The 20747-nt window shown below is 49.3% G+C and overlaps 1 protein-coding gene across 5 annotated transcripts in view; it reads left to right on the plus strand.

The window, feature by feature from the left end:
- Positions 1-2757: 2757 nt before the first annotated feature.
- Positions 2758-20747, plus strand: part of SCLY (selenocysteine lyase) — a 31763-nt gene continuing 13773 nt past the window's right edge. For 3 of the 5 annotated variants that reach the window (XM_061206223.1, XM_061206258.1, XM_061206250.1), the window contains exons 1-6: positions 2758-2937; positions 5718-5833; positions 11794-11894; positions 16401-16581; positions 19589-19716; positions 19883-20047. In XM_061206223.1, coding sequence (XP_061062206.1) covers positions 2849-2937; positions 5718-5833; positions 11794-11894; positions 16401-16581; positions 19589-19716; positions 19883-20047 — 780 coding nt within the window. In that variant the 5' untranslated portion in view covers positions 2758-2848. Of the gene's footprint in view, positions 2938-5717; positions 5834-11402; positions 11501-11793; positions 11895-16400; positions 16582-19588; positions 19717-19882; positions 20048-20747 lie in introns of those variants that run through there. The other 2 variants (XM_061206233.1, XM_061206243.1) reach the window with 2 other exon arrangements.

Below are 20747 nucleotides of genomic sequence, written 5' to 3' on the forward strand. Positions count from 1 at the left end.
AGTATTCTTAACCACTGAGCCACCAAGGAAGCCCTAAACCTCAATTATTATAGTTTCTGTCTGATATGGGTTTTTTGGGGGTTTTTTTGCCTCACCACTCAGCGTGCGGGATCTTAGTTCCCCAACCGGGGTTGAACCTGCGCCCCCTGCAGTGGAAGTGCAAAGTCTTAACCACCGGGCTGCCAGGGAAGTCCCGATATGTTTTTTTATTGTTGTTTGTTCTTGTTTTATGACTGCCTTTTAAAAAAAATAAGATATACCCCCTTATCTCCTTGTAGACCTTTCCTGTATTGAAGACACTCTGAGTGCTGTATGACTTTTTTCCCTTAGGTGTGAGTTCTGTTTGGTGCATTTACTACCTCATTTCCATGGAGATGGCATTCCTCAAATGTTTGGTCTTTATTGGGCACTGATTTCGTAATTAAGACACCCTGTTAGGGCACCTGTTGCATCTGTTTGACCAGCCCACTTGGAATCGTGGTGGCTGCTACCACTTTTAGGAAGAGTGGAGAAGAGGCCACTGGTCCTCTGTGTGTGGGTATTGCCAGCCACATGGGGCGCTGTCTTGTCTCTGACTTCACCACTACACTCACTATATCCACCTGGAAACACAAACCCTCTAACCGCTGCCTAACTGGTCCAAGGGGGGCTGGAGATGAATCAATCCCCTTGTCAGTGGTCCCTGGGCCCCTCCAGCTCCCATCCTTACGGCCTTCCATATAGACTTAGAGAATGAAACATGCCCCCCACCTTTGCTCTTAACCTCGTGCCCGCTCACTGCCTCCAGGACTTTACCTCTTGTTTTCCTTTTATCTTCAGCTTCCTTGTTAGCTACCTCCTGTCAGCTGTAAACATGCTCAGTCTCTAAAACATTTCCCCTTCATCTTGTACCCCTTTTACCTCCTTCCTCCACCTTTTGAAGAGCTGACTGCCTTCTCCACCCTTTCTTGTCCTGTTCTTTCCTCAGCTCTGCATCACCCCTCCCCCACCACTGCTCTACTGAAATTCCTCTCGCTAAAACCATCAGTGTCTCCTGATTGTCTACTGAGTATCAGTAGACACTTCAGATTTCCTCTCAGCTGCACTTACACTACCTTCTGTATTTTGACACTCTTCCTTCATTCCCTTTCCTTTCCTCCTCTTTTGACTGGCCTTGAGCTTCTGTGTATCTATTTGCTTCTTTTTTATTATTATTATTTTTTTAATTCAAAAGGGTATTTTTTTAAATTAATTTATTTTGGCTGTGCTGGGTCTTCGTTGCTGCGTGTGGGTTTTCTCTAGTTGCAGCGAGCAGGAGCTACTCTTCCTTGCAGTGCGAGGGCTTCTCATTGTAGTGGACTCTCTTGTTGCAGAGCACAGTTCTAGGCGGCCGGGCTTCAGGAGTTGTGGCTCGTGCGCTCTAGAGCGCAGGCTCAGTAGTTGTGGCGCATGGGCTTAGTTGCTCCGTGGCATGTGGGATCTTCCTGGACCAGGGCTCGAACCTGTGTCCCCTGCATTGGCAAGCGGATTCTTAACCATTGGGCACCAGGGAAGCCCTCTATTTGCTTCTTAAATGTTGGTGTGTCCTTTGCTCCTGGCCACATTTGGCAAGAAATGAGCTCGGTTTGCAAGCAAGAATGAAAGGAAATAAGGAGTCCAGAAATGTGGAGACTTGCAGAGCTGGAAAAAAACTTCGTCTGGACCCCAACAGGAGATAAAATTGAGCAAGTCTACAAACATCCAATTAAAATTCAATTTCTTGACAAAGCATTCCTGCATTCAAATTCTGGCTCCATTGCTCCCCGTGTAAACTTGGGCAAGATGCTGACCTTTTCTGTACCTGACTTTCCTCATATATAAAGTGGGGATAAAGGCACCCACTTGATAAGGGCGTTATCAAGAGGAAACTAGTGAATACACGAAAGGCGCTTGGAACACTGCCTGACACATGCTCAGGGCTCAATTAAACTTAGAAATTGTTATTTTGCCAAAAGGGCAAGAGACAGTGGGTGGCTTCATTAGAAGTCAAGCATCTGGATCTTTGCCCTCTCTCACCGCTTTCGCAACTGACTTGTGTTACGGTTGGCAGGGTACACGAATGCTAGACATGTCCATTTGACTGCCTCTCAGACAAAGCAACAGGTCGGAAACTCAGCCCATCACCTTCCCCGCCCCGGGGCTCCCTCCTGTCCGGGTAAAGGGACTAACATCCTCCTCCCTCACCCTCCCGCGTGCCCCACATTCAGCAGACCCCGTTCCCTAAATCTGTCCGGCATCCATCTTTCCTGCGTTTTGCGCCCGGGCTTGGTGTTCCTCATGTCTTGCCTTGGCTCCTGTAACAGCCTCCACTCCAGACCCCTCAGATCCACCCGCAGGAAATGAGCCCTAATTTCACCCAAAGTCACCCAAGCAGAGGGTCGGATCATGGTGGAGCCCCCGGGACAGCGGTGACTCAGGGCGTGGCCCGCCGGCCTCGGAGGACCGGGTCTCCCGCTCCAGCCGGGCGGAAGCACGCGGACCCCTCGCTCCCCGGCCGCCCCCCGGGCCCCCGCCGTCCTCGCTCCCGGTGCCGCCTACCCGCTCACCGTCCAGGGCCCGCCCTCCGCCGCCGGGACCACGCCCCCTTTGACGCGCCTGCAGCCCCGCCCCCAGCCCGTCACCTGACCGTGCGCAGCCGGGGCCCCGCCTCCCGGCGGAGCGCCACTGAAGCGCGAGGATTGGCTGGGAGTGTGCACCTCAGCCAATCCGGATTCGCTCCGGCCCTCGCGGCCCCGCCTCCTCCCGGTGGTGCTCCTGACGGTGACATGCTCTGGCGGTTGGGGCCGCTCTCGGGGCAGGCGGGCTGGAACCCGGCCGCGGCGGGGTCGGGATGGAGGCGGCCGGGCCGCGGAGCAGGGACGCGCGGGGGCGAGCGGCGAGTCAGCCTGGCAGCCGAGCAGAGAAGAGCCCGCCGGAGAGGTGCGCTCCTTGAGCGGAAGGCAGGGAAAGCCGTCGGCGCCCTCCTCCAGGAAGCCCTCCAGGCGCCGCGTGGCGAGGTCTGAGGGTGGCGGCCGGCCGGTGGTCACTCCCCGAGGGAGGGGGCGGCCAGCTGGTGGTCACTCTCCAGGGGAGGGGTCCTTCCCGGAGAGGGGCCGCCAGCTGGCCGGTCTCTCGCGGGCATGAGGGTCCGCGCGGGGATGCAGCGCCGCCCGGCTGTCCGGGCGGGAGGCCTAAAGCAGGGATGAGCGCTGGGAGGATGAGCGGATGCGAGGCGTGGCCTGCGAAGGGCTCCGGGGAGGTGACTCATGGGCTAAAACCTGAGTGACATCCAGGAGTGAGCCGCACAAGTTCTGGGAGCGAGCGCGCGGGGAAGAGGAAACCGCAGCAAAGGCCCCGAGGGCAGGAACGAGCCCGCGGGGTCCAGGGCAGCGAGGGCTGCGGAGCGGAGGAGCTTGGGGCAGCTTTCCGCGAGCAGAGCCGCAGAGCCCAGGAAGGACTTGGGGCGTCCTGGAGGTTTGAGAGGGGAGTGACGTCATTTAATTATATTACAAATTACTACTTTATATTTTAAAGGAATCCTTCTGGCTGCTTTGTAGGGAATAGGGGTTGCAGGAAGCAGGGAAGCCAGTTGGGAATCTTTTGTCATAATCGAGGAGGGAGAGGCGGTGTGGACCGCAGTGGTGGCAGGGGTGGCGGGAGAAGGGTTTGTACTGAGAATAAACCCGGCACTTGCTGATGCATCCTCGGAGTAGGGGAGAGGTGGGGTTAAGAAGGATGCCCCGAGGCTGCTGGCCTGAGCACCTGGCAGAGTGGGGGTGAAGACAGGGGGGCACTCCAGCCCACAGAGCTGTTCCAGCCTGCTGGGACCTTCCCCTGGGCGGGGGAAATGCATCTTTGTTTGTTTGTGAGTCTTCACCCTCAATCCAGGAATTTGTTAAATACTTTCTGGGTAGGAGGGGTAATCCTCTCTACCTGAGTATGGGGAACGGGTGTGTGTCTTTAAAATTTGGGTCCAGGCCTAAATCTGCCATGTCTTTCATTAGGTTTCATTTGCCTGGATCTGAGAAAAGGGAGCTGGGAAAATGTACTGAGTGGAGAAGAGATTCATGATGCCTTTTTCTTTTTGGTTATGAACCTAATAAAGTTTAGCTTTCCCATGCAATATTGATAGCACTTTAAAGAAGTAGCAAATAATGGGGCAGAGTAATCTGTGAAGTGTTCTGAAATTCAAGCTTTGAATTAGCTCAGCCAAGCAGGAGATTGAAGAGCTGTGGTCACTAGTAGTTTGAGGAATTTTGGAATACTTATCATTGGAAGTGAGAGCAGAGTTAGGGGCACATGCAGGTTTAAGACTCAACAGGACCCAGGGATTCCTAATACCCGGGTGGCCAAGGATGGCTGCTCAGACTTCCCAAGCCCCAAAGGCTTGTGCTTGGGCATCTTAGAGACAAGATGCTGCATTAAAACACTCCATGGGGGGACTTCCCTGGTGGTCCAGTGGTTAAGAGTCCTTACTTCCATTGCAGGGGCCACGGGTTTGATCCCTGGTCGGGGAACTAAGATCCCACATGCTGCAAGGCGCGGCCAAAAAAAAAACACTCCATGGGTTAAAGAACCTGTGTTTTAACAGCCACCATTGGTAATTGTGTTTGAATTTTCATGTGGATTGGTTTAAATGCTATTGCTGATTTTAAAGTCAGGTAAAATAATTAATGGTATCTGGCAGGATTGCCTACTATTACATAGTCACGAGTTTCTGAAAGTTTTTGATACTGGTAAAAAGATATACAGATAAATTTCACTTAGGGATCTTTCAGGGTCTGTCACTTTCTGTGACATTTGTCACCTTATAAATCAAGCCCCTACTCTGTGCCAGCCGTTGTCCTCAGCGTTGGCGACAGAGCTGGGAGGAAAACGGGAGCTTGTGGAGCTGCTGTTCTGTTACTTTCTGTTGAGATAGAGAATAAACAAGGAGCAAGTCTAGTGTGTTAGATGATGGGGTGCCTTGGAGAAACGGGGTGCAGGGGGCACAGCCCTGGGGAGGAGGGCATGGGTGGCTGCAATTTTATGTAGAGCCCAGGTTGCCTCACAAGAAGGTCAAGTTGGAGCAAAGACCTAAAAAGTAAGGTAGGGGTGTCAGTGTGGTCATTCTAGGCAAAGAAAATGGAAAGTGCAAAGGGAGGAGAAGCAAGCCCGCACATGCCCCCCAGCCCGCAGAGGAGACCGCAGCTCAGGGGAAGCAGAGCGGGGAGGGGGGGAGCAGTGGGCGCCTAGATCACCCGAGCCTCACGGCCACCGCAGACACTGCAGGGAAATAGAGGAAAACTGCTGGTGAAGTGGTGACGTTGAAAAGCCAGGGAAAAAGCCCTGGGGAATGTGCGGCTCCCTGGGACTGCAAGGTTCCCCTGCTTCCCTCAGGAGGAAGGCCGGAGTTGGGTAGGTAGCCCAGGCCCAGCGGACCACCCCTCCTACCAAGCGGTGGAAAGAAGTTTTGAAAGTCCAAAGGGACAATTTCCTAACAGTGATAAAGGAAACCAGCAAATACTATTGATAGATGGTTGGAAAACACATGTACATTTTCCATAAGTAATGAAGATGTGGAGACTTCTGAGCGCAGCTTGTAGAATCCGGCACATGTAAATGCAGAGAAGCACCCCGACCTTGACATTATTTGCTCCTGTTGATATGATAGACAGGGTGCAGCTGTGTTTCCGGATTTCACCTTTTCCCTAATAGGCACGTCTTTATTTTCTCTCCAGCAGGAAAGTGTATATGGACTACAACGCAACCACCCCGTTGGAGCCAGAGGTCGTCCAGGCCATGACTGAAGCCATGCAGGAAGCCTGGGGCAATCCCAGCAGCCCTTACCCGGCAGGTAGTTCTAGAAGACACACACAGATCAGAGATGTGGGGGGCAGAGGTACTCTTAGAGAGATTGTATACCACATGGGATGACTCGGTTTTGAATGGATTTTCTGTTAACTGCAAATCTTTAGCTGTGATTTTGGGTAGTTTTTTCCTGAGAAGTCCAAATTTGAGCCTTGTTGATACCATAATCTTTCATCTTTAACATACTCTCCTGTCCTCCTTTCCCAGATGAAAAAGCTGTCTTATTAAGAGTTGTGTGTAGTGACAGTACCTATTAAAACCCTGTCACGTATCTGTCTCGGTTGACCATTACAAAATTTGCAAAGTAGATCTTTTACCACATCAGGATCCCATAGAATCCTGGTCTCCTTTTTTTAAAAATAAAAATTACTTTCAAATTCTTTAGTTATAAATATTCTTATATGTTTCTCGTTTATTCTTGTTTTAATGTAGAGCATTAAATTGGAGGTCTTGGAAAAGAATTTGCTTCAGATCAGGAGTTACGTGGCAGAGTCACGTGGTGTCTTTCAGACAGCGAGCTGAAGCTGCGTCTTCTTATTTAATACTTTATCAGGGATAATGAAGATAAACTCTCTTAACTGTGGATCACGATGGACTAAAATAACTTTCAGACTACTGCCACGCCCTAGGATTTAGCAATACCTGTGTACAAATTTATAGGCTTTTGTGGGTTTTCATGTCGGTTTGCTTATTAAAAGCTTCACAACTTGATAACTAAAAGCTTTTGCAAAATCAGATACTAGTCATTCATTAACTTTGTTTGTTGGTTTATATTATACATGTATTCTGGCTAATCTTCTGGACGTTGCCTTGTAGCTAATCTTTCCTCTAGTGAAACTGAAGTTTCTGACGCATAGAACTGGAGAATCCAGAGAACAGTTAAGTGCTAATAAAAAGCATTTATAATGAAGAAATTTAGGAATAACCCTCAGGGAGAAATAACCCTTCTAGACCTGATGAAGCCTGTCTGTGGATTGCATGTTGCCTTGACAGCCTTTGTTTCCACAAATGAAGAACCATAACTAAAAATGCATTGCAATAATTCTCTGTTGACACTCAGGTAGAAATGGAAAAGAAAAAACAAAAAAGGAAAGAAAGAAAAAATCACCTGTATGATAGAATGGTTTAATTATTTTCACAATATTATGATTTAATAATGATAATAATTTCTTGGAGGGTAATCTGTTTTAAGGCAAATATTAGGGAGGTATGGGAAGAGTTTAGAAACCCAAGATGTTTTTTACTACCTCGCTTATGACCTCAGTGTCTGTCAGTCAAGGATGGATCACATAAAGTATGCAGAAGCCCTGGCGAGAGTTCTGGTCCCCCTTAAAGCAATGGTGTGGACTGTATTGATGACCTAGGAGGAGAGTTGCGGCATTTGACCCAAGTGGAAAATGCACGTTATAAATGTGCAGTGTGATTGATTTCCCCTGCCCGCCACCCAAGAAAAGATTATGTAGAGCAAGTATGGAAAATGTATAGTTTTGCTGTGAGAGACAGAAACCCCCAAATAACTGTAGATTAAACAGCTTGAAATTTATTTCTCTCACCTTCCAGGGCCCATGTGGCTGCTCAGCCACTACCAGAGACCCCAGCTCCTTCTATCTTAAAGCTTTTTCCATCTTTAACATGCACCTGCCCCTTGTGGTCAGGATGGCTCCTGCAGTTCAAGCCATCATGTAAGCAGTCCGGCCTGTGGGACAGAGAGAAAGAGGACAAGAAAGGGCTGCCTGAGTCCTTCAAAGACATTTCTGGAAGTTGCAAGTACCACTCTGGCCTGTAACCCATTGCCAGAGGTTGGTCCCATGGCCACGCGTTGGCATTTCAGTTGCAGTGGAAGTTGGGAAATGAGGTCTAAATTCTTAATTCATCTAAGAATTTCTTCATTTAAATGTGGCCTTAATTAAGATGTGTTCCAGCTGAAAATGTCTCCATGGTAGGGAGGGAGAGTGGCAGCAAGGGCAGCCCCAGCACAGACAGGACGCCCACCGGATGCTCCCGCCACAGTTATCTTGGAGTAGCGGGATTGCAGGAGGTTTTGAGTATTTTCTTTTTGTATCATGGTATTTAATTCTTCTACAATCAGCATGCCTAGTGTAATGAGAAGAAAACTTTACTAAAGCCAAGCTTTTGTCTCTTCAAAACTCTGTTTCTTAGCTGACACGGCAGTACACACGCTGTGCTATGACGTTCCCCGGCACACCCCCCAGCGCCTGTGGGTGCCTCTGGCTGTGGAAACGCGGGGAGGGTGTCACTGTGGGCACAGTGAGTTAGGTTGACGGTGCTCTCGCACGCACCCACTTCTGTCATTAGTGAGAACCTGCATGGTGGGTGGGCATCAGGGCTCAGGTTCGCAGCTGAGGGCGTCCGCTCTCAGAGTGGGCCAGCGGCCTGCAGCATCTCGGGCTGGTCCCCAGATGGAACCCAGCTCTCCTAGCCCTGGGTTCTGGGGTTTTCCCACCATCACCCCTCCTGCTGCCGTCAGGGATTCCCTAGGGCCTCTTCCCCAGGTGTCTTCTGACGCACTCAAGGGCAGCCCTCCCTCAGGAGGGAGGGTCTGGGGCTCACCTTCGAGGGCTCCAGTCCTCCCCTGTGAGCCGTCCACTCAGCTTGCCTGGAGGGCGCTTACTCTGTGCCTGGTGGGTGGAGCAGCCAACAGACAAAGGTCCTGCTCTTGTGAGGGGGCAGCGGGCAGCGGGCAGTTAACAGATACAAGTGTGCGAGGTGGACAAAGCCCTGTGGGGAGCAGTAAAGCCGGATAAAGGGCAGACAGTTCTGCGGGAGGGGTCCCGCTTTGCGGAGGGTGATCCTAATCTCGGATGACATACGTTTGCAGACATGAGGAGGGGACACCTGGGGAGGCACTGCAGGCAGAGGGTTGCGGGTGACAGCAGGGGGCTCGGGGGTCCAAGGGGTTTGGGGGCAGTGCCACGCTGGGCTGTGGAGGCCACTGTGAGGTGAGGGCCGGCTCTCGTGGGCCTGGGGTGGAGTGTGTCTGGAGGGCCTGAGCAGAGGGGTGACATAACTGAGGTCACTCACGAGGCCCCACACTCTGAAAACGTATTAAGGACCCCAAAGAGCCTCTGCTTACGCACGCTTTGTGTGTAGATATTTGCCATATCAGAACTTAACGCTAAAAAACTTTAAATAGATACGTATCTATTCATTAAAAGTAACAATAATAAATCCATTACATGTCAACTTTTTTTTTATGAAAAAGAAACTATCTTTTCCAAAACAGAACAAATTTAGTGAGAAGAATGGCACTGTTGTACATGTTTGAAAATCTTCAAGGTCTGGATAAATAGAAGACGTTTGGGTCCCATACCTGGCTCTGTATCCAGTCCATTGCAATATTCACATCACATAGCCTCTGGAGGGCTTCCTTATATACTTGCGAGAAAATGAGTGTAAAAAAGGCAAATGATGTCTCAGTATTATTATGAAAATAGTTTTGACTTTGTGGACCCCCAGAGTTCCCCAGAACACACTTTGAACACAGGTGATTTAACCAATATTGGTTGAGTACCTACTGTGTGCCGAGCATTGTTCCCGGTGAGGGAAAAGCACAGAGCACAAAGAATGTTTGGGTTTTCAAGGCATTACTTTGGCCGCTTCGTGGAGAATGGACCACAGTGGGGTCCGTGGAGTTGGGGGTCATGCCAGGGGAGTATCCCAGCAGTGGCCTTGACTCAGCTGGTGGCTGGGGCAGGGGGAGGTGGGTTGGATTCTGGATATTTTTCACGGCAGATCCTACAGGATTTGATAATGGGTTGGGTGATGGGGTAGGAGAAAGACAGGAGCTTTCACCCTGGTCCCCTGGAAGGACTAAGTTGCCATTTACTTACTGAGAAAGGAAAGGCTGGGAGCCTTTGAGAAAGGAGCCAGTTTGGGGGGAGGGAGGCAGGCATTCAGCTTTTTTTGTTTGTTTGTTTGTTTTTGTTTTTAAACTTATTATTTATTTATTTATGGCTGCGTTGGATCTTCATTGCTGCGCACGGGCTTTCTCTAGTTGAGGCGAGCGGGGGCTACTCTTCGTTGCGGTGCGTGGGCTTCTCATTGCTGTGGCTTCTCTTGTTGTGGAGCACGGGCTCTAGGCACGCGGGCATGTGGGCTCAGTAGTTGTGGCTCGCGGGCTCTAGAGCGCAGGCTCAGTAGTTGTGGTGCACGGGCTTAGTTGCTCTGCGGCATGTGGGATCTTCTCGGACGAGGGATCGAACCCGTGTCCCCTGCCTTGGCAGGCGGATTCTTAACCACTGCACCACCAGGGAAGTCCCCGGACATTCAGCTTTGAATGTGTGTAGTTTCAGATGCCTGTTGGACATCCAGGTGGGGTGAGCGGCGTCCAGAACAAGGTCTGGGTTGGAATTTTGGGCGTATGTTGATGTACAGGTTGTGGACATAACCTTCTGTTTTCTTGGGTAAACACTATTTACCATAAACACCTAGGAGCAGAACGGCGGGGTCAGATGGGAGGTGTAAGTTTGGCTTCCTAAGGAACTGCTGTGCTCTCTCCACAGTGCTTGTACCAGTTTCTGTTCCCACTGATGTGAATGAGAGTTGCATTTTCTCCACATCCTCCTGACCACTTGGACTGGCCAGTCTTTTCATTTTAGCCGTTCCAATAGGTACATCACGGTGGTGAGGTAGCCCCACGAATCCTTATGTAGAAGGGTCTCCAAGACTTGTCGATAAGTGGAAAGGGAAGTTTTTGCAAACCAATTTGTAAATTATGAAACCCATTTTTGAAAAGGAAAAAGAAAACCCTGTGAAATGCTTCTGTGAAGGTCTACAGGCACATCGAAACAGGCTCTGGGGGCCACACGCCACATGGGCCACCCGATTGTCCTGGGAAGGGCAGTGGGGCATGGGCAGGGGACCTGCTGCTGTGGGATCAGCCCAGCAGCTCCTCAGAGGGGGCTTCTCAGCAGAATCCTGGAAGAAGGGTAGGCTGTGAGCTGCTGGACGGGGTTTGCGTGGCACTCAGGAGGAGCTAACAGGGGTCCTGCCCAAACTGATTGACATTTACTGCAGTCTTTTAAAGTATCACTAATTGAAAGGACTGGGTTTCCTCAACACCCCAGACCTTCATTGCTTGTAATTAAAACCTATGCAACAGTCTTAAGGAGTGTGTGGATTACTTTGTATATTTATTTTTACCACATCTTTTTACATTTCTATTTTTACGTATGTTTTATTATTTATATGTTTATTTTAGTGGTACCTGCTCAAAAAAATTTTTTTATAAGTAGGACTGAATAGTCAAAAAAGTATGGAGACTACTGGTCTACAGACTAAAAATGGTCATCAAAATTTTCAGAATTCCCATCCCAGAGCCTTTCTTTCTCTGCCACATGAAGTTTGGTTCCTGTTTTTTTGCTCTCCAGTGAAACTGGGAATAGCTGGGCTCCTAGCAGCTGTTTGAAAGCAAATGTGTCCCTGAGGCGGTGACCTTTCTAGTTACCTAGGGGACCGGCAGTATGACATATGGCATTGGGCTTTGTGTTGAGGAGTCACAAGTTCTATTTTTGCTTATTTTTGTTGTTTTGCAGCATGATCTTAAGCAAATTATTCCATCCTTTCATTCTCCTGTCTTGACGGATGGGAAGCAAGGCAGATGGTCACAGCTTCCCCTCTCCCGTAGCATCCGGTAAGAAGAAAACCATGTCTCAGGGATTTTAGGGTTCCCAGGCATCCTCCCATATTTGTTTCTGGCTCTTACTAAGTTACTGAAATCTCAGTAGTTTTCACTGATTTGCCGACATCTTACAGCTGCCCCTTCGCCAAGTGATTTCTGGTTGTAGCTCACGTTAGCGGAGCACGTTTTGTCTTAGAACTGCCCACTCAGATCTCTCGCTCCTTCATGTCTGGTTGTTCTTTTAAACATGTGTTGATTGGACTTGCTGAAGCAAAGTTAATGAATTTCCACTTTGGTCCCTCAAGGTAGGAAGGCCAAGGAGATTATCAATGCAGCTCGGGAAAACATTGCCAAGATGATAGGCGGGAGACCTCAAGACATGATCTTCACTTCCGGGGGCACAGAGGTAAACAGTCTCAACAGTCTCATGTTCTTTTAACTGTAAATTATTTTTTTAAAAAAGTAGAAGGTGGCTGCCTCTTGGTATTATTGATTTTTAAAGAAAGAGTAATGCTTTGCCCTTGATATAATTAGCCAACATTTATCCTGTAAGTGAATTCCAGGGGGCTGATAGGATATTTGTTGCATAACGTATAAATTAATTTGCTTTGCATCGCTATTTCAATAAAGAGAGTTTTCCCTTCATTTTGCCCTGTAATCATTCCTTTGAATCCCACTAAGTTGCTTACCTTATTAAGAGTGTGAGGTTTCCGGTCAGAATGGCCATCATCAAAACATCTACAAATGATAAATGAGGAGAGGGGGTGGAGAAAAGAGGACCCTTCTGCATTGTTGGTAGGAATGTAAATTGGTGCAGCCACTATGGAGAACAGTATGGAGGTTCCTTAAAAAACTAAAAATAGAACTACCATATGACCCAGCAATCCCACTCCTGGGCATACATCTGGAAAAGACAAAAACTCTAATTCGAAAAGATACATGCACCCCAATGTTGATAGCAGCACTATTTACAATAGCCAAGACATGGAAACAATCTGAATGTCCATGGACAGATGAATGGATCAAGAAGATGTGGTATATATATACAATGGAATACTACTCAGCCATAAAAAAAGAATGAAATAATGCCATTTGCAGCAACATGGATGGACCTAGAGATTATCATATTGAGTGAAGTAAGTCAGACAGAGAAAGCCAAATATAATGTGATATCACTTATATGTGGAATCTTAAAAAAATGATATAAATGAACTTATTTACGAAACAAATAGACTCACAGACATAGAAAACAGATTTAGGGTTATCAAAGGGGAAGCGGGGGAGAGATAAATTAGGAGTTTGGGATTAACAGATACACACTACTTTATATAAAACAGACAACCAACAAGGACCTATTGTATAGCACAGGGAACTATATTCAGTATCTGGTAATAATCTGTAATGGAAGAGAATCTGAAAAAGAACATATATATAATGGAATCACTTTGCTGTACACCTGAAACTAACACAACATTGTAAATCAACTATACTTCAATTGAAAAAAAAAAAAAGTTTGAGGTTTGACCCAATTTCAAAGGTACTTCTTTTTAAATTGATGGAAGATACTCAGTGACAGTGTGATGATGTCAAGGTCTCTACTCAATTAGTAATTCTCGCCATCTCATTTCCTTATTGGAGAAGAAGGTCATCCATGGGTGACGTGACTATCCCCATAAAAAACCAAGAGAATCTGCAGCTAGATTATTAGAGTTAGTAAGTAAATTCAGCAAAGTTATTAGATAAAAAAATCAGTTGTATTTTTATGTACCAGCAACAAACAGGTATTTACCAGAGCACCAAAAAATATCAAATACTTAGGAAATAAATCTAGTAAAAAAGCTTTTGTAAGACACCCGCACACACACGTTGGGAAAGGAATAGAAACATTACCGAGAGCCTTCAAAGAAGTTCTAAATAAATGGAGCATATACCATGTTCACAGATGGGAAGACTCAGTATGATAAATATGTCAGCTCTTTCCAGATTGATCTGTAGATTCAAAGCAACTCCAGTCAAAATTCTGACTCTCTTTTGATGGAATCTGGCAAACTAATTTATATGGAAATACACAATGCCAAGAATAGCCAAATCTTCTTCAAGATTAAGAACGCAGTGAATTGTTCTACTAATTAAGGCAGATGGTCTTAGGGCAAGGAGAGACTCGAGGCCCGAAACAGGGCCATACCTGGATGGGTCCTTGTCATGTGACAAGGCCTGGCCTTTGTGATGTTGAAGAGATGGATTTCTTAGATAAAATACAGAAAACTTTAATCAGAAAAGAAAAGGTCGATACATTTTACCACCACCACTAAACAATTTGTAGTTCATCAGAGAACCTTGAAGGAAATCGGAAGACCGGCCTGACAGTGGGCGAAGATGGTAGCGGCACGTAACAGAGACACGACTAGCATCCAGGATGTGACGGCAGACAGCCCGGTAGAAAAATGGGCGAGAAAAGTGAATATGCACTTTACAGAGAAACCCATGTGGTTTCTACGTGGGAGAAGGTACTCAGCCTCATAAGTGATCAGAATACAAAGGTGAACAACAACATGGGTTGCCTCTGCCCACCCATCAGGATGGTGACAATTAAGAAGTCCAACGACAGGAAGTATTGACAAAGGATGTACAGCAACGAGCACGCACGGTGCTGGCAGGAGTGTAAGGAAGGTGGGTTGGCATCCGTTTTGGAAGGTGGGTTGGCATCACCTGTGAAGCCGAGGCCACGCCACCCTATCAGCCAGCAGCTCCCCTCAGGTACGTACCGTAGAAGAACGGGGCACGTGGGCAGCAGGGGCAGGCAGGACTGTCCGTGGTAGCGTTCATGACAGCCAGAGACTGGGGACAACCCAGATGTCCCTCCCAATAGCATGGACCGATAGTCACACCTCTGATGCTGTCCTGGGTGGAAGGGTACCACACAGTCCCCTGCAGCAGCGCGGCGGGATCCTGAGTGTGGAGCGCAGGGCGTCAGCCAGAGGCTATGCTGAGCCAGGCCGGGCCGAGCCAAGCTGACCAGAGGGGAGGGGAGCTGCCGCCAGGGCCCTGGGCACCGACCACCCCCCAGGACCAGACTCCTGGTGCCCCGCAAGGAGCCGCCCCAGCTGCCCTGTGGGCTGTCCTGGTCTTGTCGGGGGCCAGGTGCTGAGGAACCTGGTGGCCTGGGGGCACGTGGTACGTTTTTAGTTGTGACCGACCGGTTCTGACAGAGGCTGCTGTGCTCCCAGTGCCACCTGGGCGCTCAGCGTGAAGTCCTGTGCCCTTTGGTACCTGAAGGTGGAGGCAGCACATGGGAGGGGCCCAGGCACCTTTGTCGCGTTCACGGTGGGTAGGTTCAGCTTTGGCCTGAGGTGTGCAGCCCACGGAGGCCCTCCTTTCTGGACCAGGAGTCGCTGTGTTATCTGCGAGGGGGTGACCTGGGACTTTAAAGAACCATCCGCCTTCAGAGAAGCGCATCCAAGCCCTCCATCCTGACCGTCTCCTCCCCATCATCTGGTTCGATGTGTCTCAGATCTGGGTGAGCCCTGCCGTCGGCCGCCTCGTTCTCCATCAGGACCGCCTGTTAGACTCTCAGTGCCTTTTAAGTCCTCTGAGCGCCGGGTGACAGTGTGTGGTCTCCTCAGCACAGGACAAGCAGCAGCCACCGCCTTCCCACTGGGCGGTGCCTTCAGATACTCGAATAGGTTGGATCTTCAGTTTAGAGAAAAATTAATTCAGTCCAATTCCATTCATTTGGAGGTCAAAAAGAGGCAAAATAAGCAAAATCACTTAGGGATCCTTACATAGGAAGGAAAAGCATAAAGAAAAGCAAGGAAATGATTACCATACAAATCAGGGTGGAGGTTAGCTGGCATGGGGGTGGGGCAGTGATTGAGGGCGGGTGGGAGGTGTTTCCTGCTGTGGGTCATGTTTTCGTCTTGACCCAGGTCACGGTTACTCAGGCCTTCACTGTCATACTTTCTCGTGAAACTTACATTTCTATTTTATACACTTTTCTGTGTATATGTTGTATTTAGCAATAAGAGAAAAGGTCCTTAAAAAAAAAATCTCCCACCCATCCCCTCAGTTATCCACTTCCTCTCCCTACAGGAGACCAGTATTGTTAGTTTCTGTCGAGTCCTGCAGAGATAGCCTTTGCCTTAAAAACAGATTAAGTGTGTAGATTTATATATTCTTTTCTCCTTCCCTTTTTACCTCTTCAAGGATTTTGGGGATGTATAAGCAAATGTGTATGTATCTCACCCTTTTTATACAAATTGTATGATGCTGTATATAATGCTCGCTACCTTTTTTCATTTAACAAGTGCCTTTGAAATCTCTGGCATCAGCCCTTAGGGCATTCCCTCTGTGCTTTTACATCTGCTTGGGGTCCACTGAACAAGTCCCCTTATTGATAGACGTTGAAGGGTTTCCTAAGGTTTTGCTGTTACGTCATTGTACACTTAACCAGTAACCTTTTACATCCATCATTTTGCTTCTGTGCAAGTGTAGCTGTAGGATCAAGTCCAAGAACTAGACTTCCTGGGTCAGAGGGCCTATTTGATAGATATGCCAGATGGCCCTTAACAGAGGTTGTGCCAGTTCACATTCCCACCAGCGATGGGCGCCTGGGCAAAATATTCTTTTTTGCCAGATTTAGAAAATTTTTTAAATGCATGATGTTGCTTAACAAAAAGCCTGTGTAATCCACCGGAAACGAATTCTGACATTTTTGAAAGTTGGAAACCCCCAAATCTTTGTAGTTAGGCCTTCCAGAAGGTGCAGCTCAGGAGCTGATTTTCTTTGAGACCATTTGTTTGTTTGTTTGTTTTAAATGTTAGCTACAAAGGAAACTACAAATGAGAGAAGTTGTTACTCTAAGTCTCCCCTTAGGATAGTTTTCGTAAATGATTTTTCGGCTCTGTCTCTGCAGTCAAATAATTTAGTAATCCATTCTGTGGTGAAACATTTCCACAAAATCCATGCCGCAGTGGGGGACACGGCCGAGCATCCCAGCCCAGTGGAGGGGGCCCTGCCTCACATCATCACCTGCACCGTGGAACACGACTCCATCCGCCTGCCCCTGGAGCACCTGGTGGAAGAACAAGTGGCCGGTGAGTGGGCAGCTGGCTGAGCTCCGGCGGGGCCGGCCTGGCCCTACCCGGGTGCCCCGGTGAATCATTTACCCTCTGGCACTTGGGCTCCCTGGCTGTGCCCAGGGGCAAAGGTTACAAGGCCTGTCCTTCCAGATTTTCCCTGAGGGAGAAATCAATCACCAGTGCGTGGAACTGGTCGTTTACCACCGCATGATACGTCAGACTCTTGTGTATGATAAATACGTGCATATTTAATAGCATGCCTAGAAATGCTAACCCGTGCTTTTCATTGTTTGATTTTAATGATTGAATCTTGGCTTGCACTCCCTCTGGTAGAAAGAAAAAGGATCCAATAGACATCAACTTCTGGTGGTAAAAACAAGAATAAGTGCACCCCTGCTGGGAGCCTGTTATCTCAGCAGAGAGGAGGTGAGGGCCTCCTGGGGTGAGGGGAGCAGAGGCGGGGGGGGGGGGGGGGGTGCTGGGGCCCCACCGGGAGGTGCACCTGGCCAGGCAGTCTGAGGGGCAGGTGGGGCCTGCGCAGCAGTGGCAGTGGCCCTGGTTACTTCTGGTCCTTTCACTTTTCCTGTGATGTGACATCTCGAGACACAGGGTATAGATACTAGCTTTTGAAAATGTAAGAGACATTTGTCCCAAGACAGCCAGGGTTGACCTCTCCTTGGAATAAGACTGGTTTTCTCCGCAGCATTTGCCTTCTTACCTAATCTGCCTAGAAACCTGAAGGGGAGGCAGGGGAGAGTGTTCATCTTAAAGATAAAGGGGTTGTGCCAGAGCTGCTCGGTTTGACTGTGAGCCTTGTTACCACTTTCCCCTTTGACCACTGGAAAGGTTTTTCTCTTGATGCACCACTCTAACTAAAAAAAAGTCAGGTCCAACTTTCTTGTTTAAACTGTCCTTCCTTTTAATCCCTGGTGCCTTTTTTTCTGTGTCTCAGGTACAGGGAAGGGCAACTTAATACATTGTTATTAGTTGCTGTTACATTTTACCTCTTGTTTAAAATTGTACACGTTTTTACAAAGAATAGATGGGCACCTAAAGATGACAGAAAGGCTTCAAGTATTGCTGTAAAGTAAAGGTTCTTCCCCACCCCCCCCCCCAGTCCTGCTCCTCGGAGGCAGCGCCCCTCAAGTTTGCCTTCAGTTTTTCTCGTGGTTGGCATTATCACTTTAATTACTTCCACTTTAATACTTAATAACTTGCACACATAATCTCCATTTCTTAGTTTATTAACTCAAGCATCTATTTGTTGACTCCCTGGTATAAAATGGGGACTTGACCTCAACTGTCTCACACCCCTCCACCTCCACACGGTCCAACTGTTGCTGTTGTTGTTTTTTAATATATATGTCAGCTTTATGGAGATGGAACTCACGTATGATACTCTTCACCTGTTTGAAGTGTACGATTCAGTAGTTTTTAGTGAATTCACAGAGTTGTGCAACCACCACCACAGTCAATTATAGAGCATTTCCTGACCCTCAAAAGAACCTCGCATCTGTTAACTGTAACTCTGTTTCCCTCAACCTTGGGCAACCACTAATACATTCTGTCTCTGGAGATTTCCCCATTCTGGACTTTCATATGAATGGAGTCACATGATATGTGGTCTTTTGTAATTGGCTTCTTTCACTTAGCATCATGTTTTCAAGGTCCATCCACGTTGTAGCCTGTGTCAGTATTCCATTCCTTTTTATGGGTGAATAATATTCACATTTTATCCATTCGTCAGTTGATGAACATTTGATGGACATTTGATACTATGAATAATGCCATTGTGAGCATTTGTGTAGAAGTTTTTGTGTGGACGAATGTTTTTGTTTCTCTTGAGTATATACCCAGGAGTGGAACTGCTGTGTCATGTGGTAGCTCTGTTTCACCTTTGAAGTATCTCGGTGTTTAACCCTAACCTCTGTATTCTGCAGTAGCTGCACCATTTTACATTCCCACCAGCAGTGCCTGGGGGCTCCAGTTTCTCCACGTCCTCGCCACCATGTGTTAGTGTCTGTGTTTTCTGTAACAGCCATCCTAGCGGGTGTGAAGTGGGAGCTCATGGGGGTTTTGATCTGCGCCTCCCTGAGGGCTGATGATGTTGAGCAGGTGCTCATATACTTAATAAAAAGACAGAAGTCCTGGCCGGAGTTGCCCTTCCTTTGCTCCCCTTTGAGTCCCGTAGTGGATGCACCAGTTCTGCCCTTCTCTTGCTGCCCCGCACCGCCCGCCCACCCCCGAGCCCGCCTGCTGTCGAGGCCAGCGCTGCTGCCACCCACTTGCTGGGTATGAGGCGGGGGTCCTTGTCCGTCGGAACCTGGTCCTCTGCCTGCCTCGGCAGTCGGCCCCCACCCTGCTCTCCACAAGTGCACCCTGAACGTGGATGGCCTCTGGATCCTTTCCTACTTTCTGTGGAGTTAGTTTTCGCCTATCAGTGTCCTGGGTGGGTTTTCCCTGATGCTCTTAGTCTAATGACATCATCTTTCTGTATTCGGGGCATTGCTCAAAATTCCTTGTCCACAGGTGGTCGCCCTTATCGAGAAATATATCCGTTCTCTCGTTTCAGTGGGACCTTGAGGGGAAAGTGGGTGTGTTTGTCTTCACCATTTTGAATCCAAAACCTCGATTTGGTCACCCCTCGTTATTTTCCATCTGCAGTAGTAGGATTCTAGGTGCCTGGAGCAGCGCCTGGCACACGGTAGGTGCTTAACAAAGGCTGGGTCAGTGCCGAGTGAGGGAAGGTTAAGTACTTAGCGCCTCGAGACGCTCCCATGAACTGAGGGTGTCTCAGCTGCTTGCGGGTCCCTTAGAGGCGGAACAGGGTGTCCCCAACTGAGGCTCATTGAGGAAGCCTTCAAGCCAGTTGTCTGTGGGCGGGGCGATAAAGGGGGCTCATATTCCTTCTTCAGAGTTTTCTGAACCTTTATGATAAATTGCTTTTTTCACTGTGTCTCAGTAAACGTTCCAGAAAGGATACTTTGTGGGTTTGACCTCATACTTGTGTCTTATTCCTCAGAGGTCACCTTTGTCCCCGTGTCCAAGGTAAATGGGCAGGCGGAGGCTGAGGACATCCTGGCGGCCGTCCGCCCGGCCACGTGCCTCGTGACCATCATGCTGGCCAATAACGAGACAGGCGTCATCATGGTGAGTGGCTGTCCCTCTTAGGAAGATGGAGTGGGGACTCCGGCTTCCCAGCCCCGCCTCTTCTCTCCCCTGTTCTTCAATCCGGGAACTTTTTGCTGCGTCCTCGTTTCTTTCATTCCGTCTTCATCAAATCAACACACTCAGCCGTGTGTTTCTCCCTCTGCAGCCGGTGCCCGAGATCAGCCGGCGAGTCCGAGCCCTGAACCAGCAGCGGGCGGCGGGCGGGCTGCCGGGGGTGCTCGTGCACACGGACGCCGCCCAGGCCTTGGGGAAGCGGCGCGTGGACGTGCGGGACCTGGGCGTGGACTTCCTGACCGTCGTGGGCCACAAGGTGCGTCCGTTCGCCTTCCTGCCCTCCTGCCAGGGAGACGCCTCGGCGCCCGCGAGGCTCACCTGCGAGCAGAGCCCGCGGCCCCGCTCATCCTCCGTCACCGGTGCACCCGGCGCGCATGCCCAGCGAGGCCCTGGGTCGTGGTGATGGGCAGACCGCGGCCCCGGCCTCGGCAGCTCAGAGGAGAGCCCGGCAGAGCTAGGATGCCGAGTGCTGAGTGCGCGCCGGGGACGCTGGGCAGTGCAGCCCATACGGGGCAGGAGGGGAGGCCAGGCAAGGCCGTTGGGGGAGGGGGGAGGGGGGGAGGGGGAGGGGGAGAGGCGGGGTCGGGGGGAGGGTGGGGGGAGTGGAGGTCACAGGTGGGTTTAGCCCGGGAGTGAGTGACCTCTGCAGCCCGGAGAGTGTGTGCAGACCCCTCCTCAGCCTACTCACCCCCCCACCCAGGGACGGAAGATGCAGGGTTCAAGAATGATGGCCTCTCTAACTTGACTCAAAGTGTGGCTCTGAGTGTGAGGGTGTGGTTCTCATGGCCCTCATCTCTCGGGTGTGCTGGGGAAATAGTTAACAGTGAAGACCCTTCTAAAGCTTTTGCTCGTCTTTCCAGCAGCTGACTAGAAGCTGGAGTATTTTTAGTAATTTCCCCCAGCTGGTTCCCAAGGGAGTGAGGTGCTGGCCTGACACGGCGGCCCTTAAGATTTCT

Source organism: Eubalaena glacialis, chromosome 1 (assembly GCF_028564815.1).
Source record: "Eubalaena glacialis isolate mEubGla1 chromosome 1, mEubGla1.1.hap2.+ XY, whole genome shotgun sequence".
NCBI lineage: Eukaryota > Metazoa > Chordata > Mammalia > Artiodactyla > Balaenidae > Eubalaena > Eubalaena glacialis.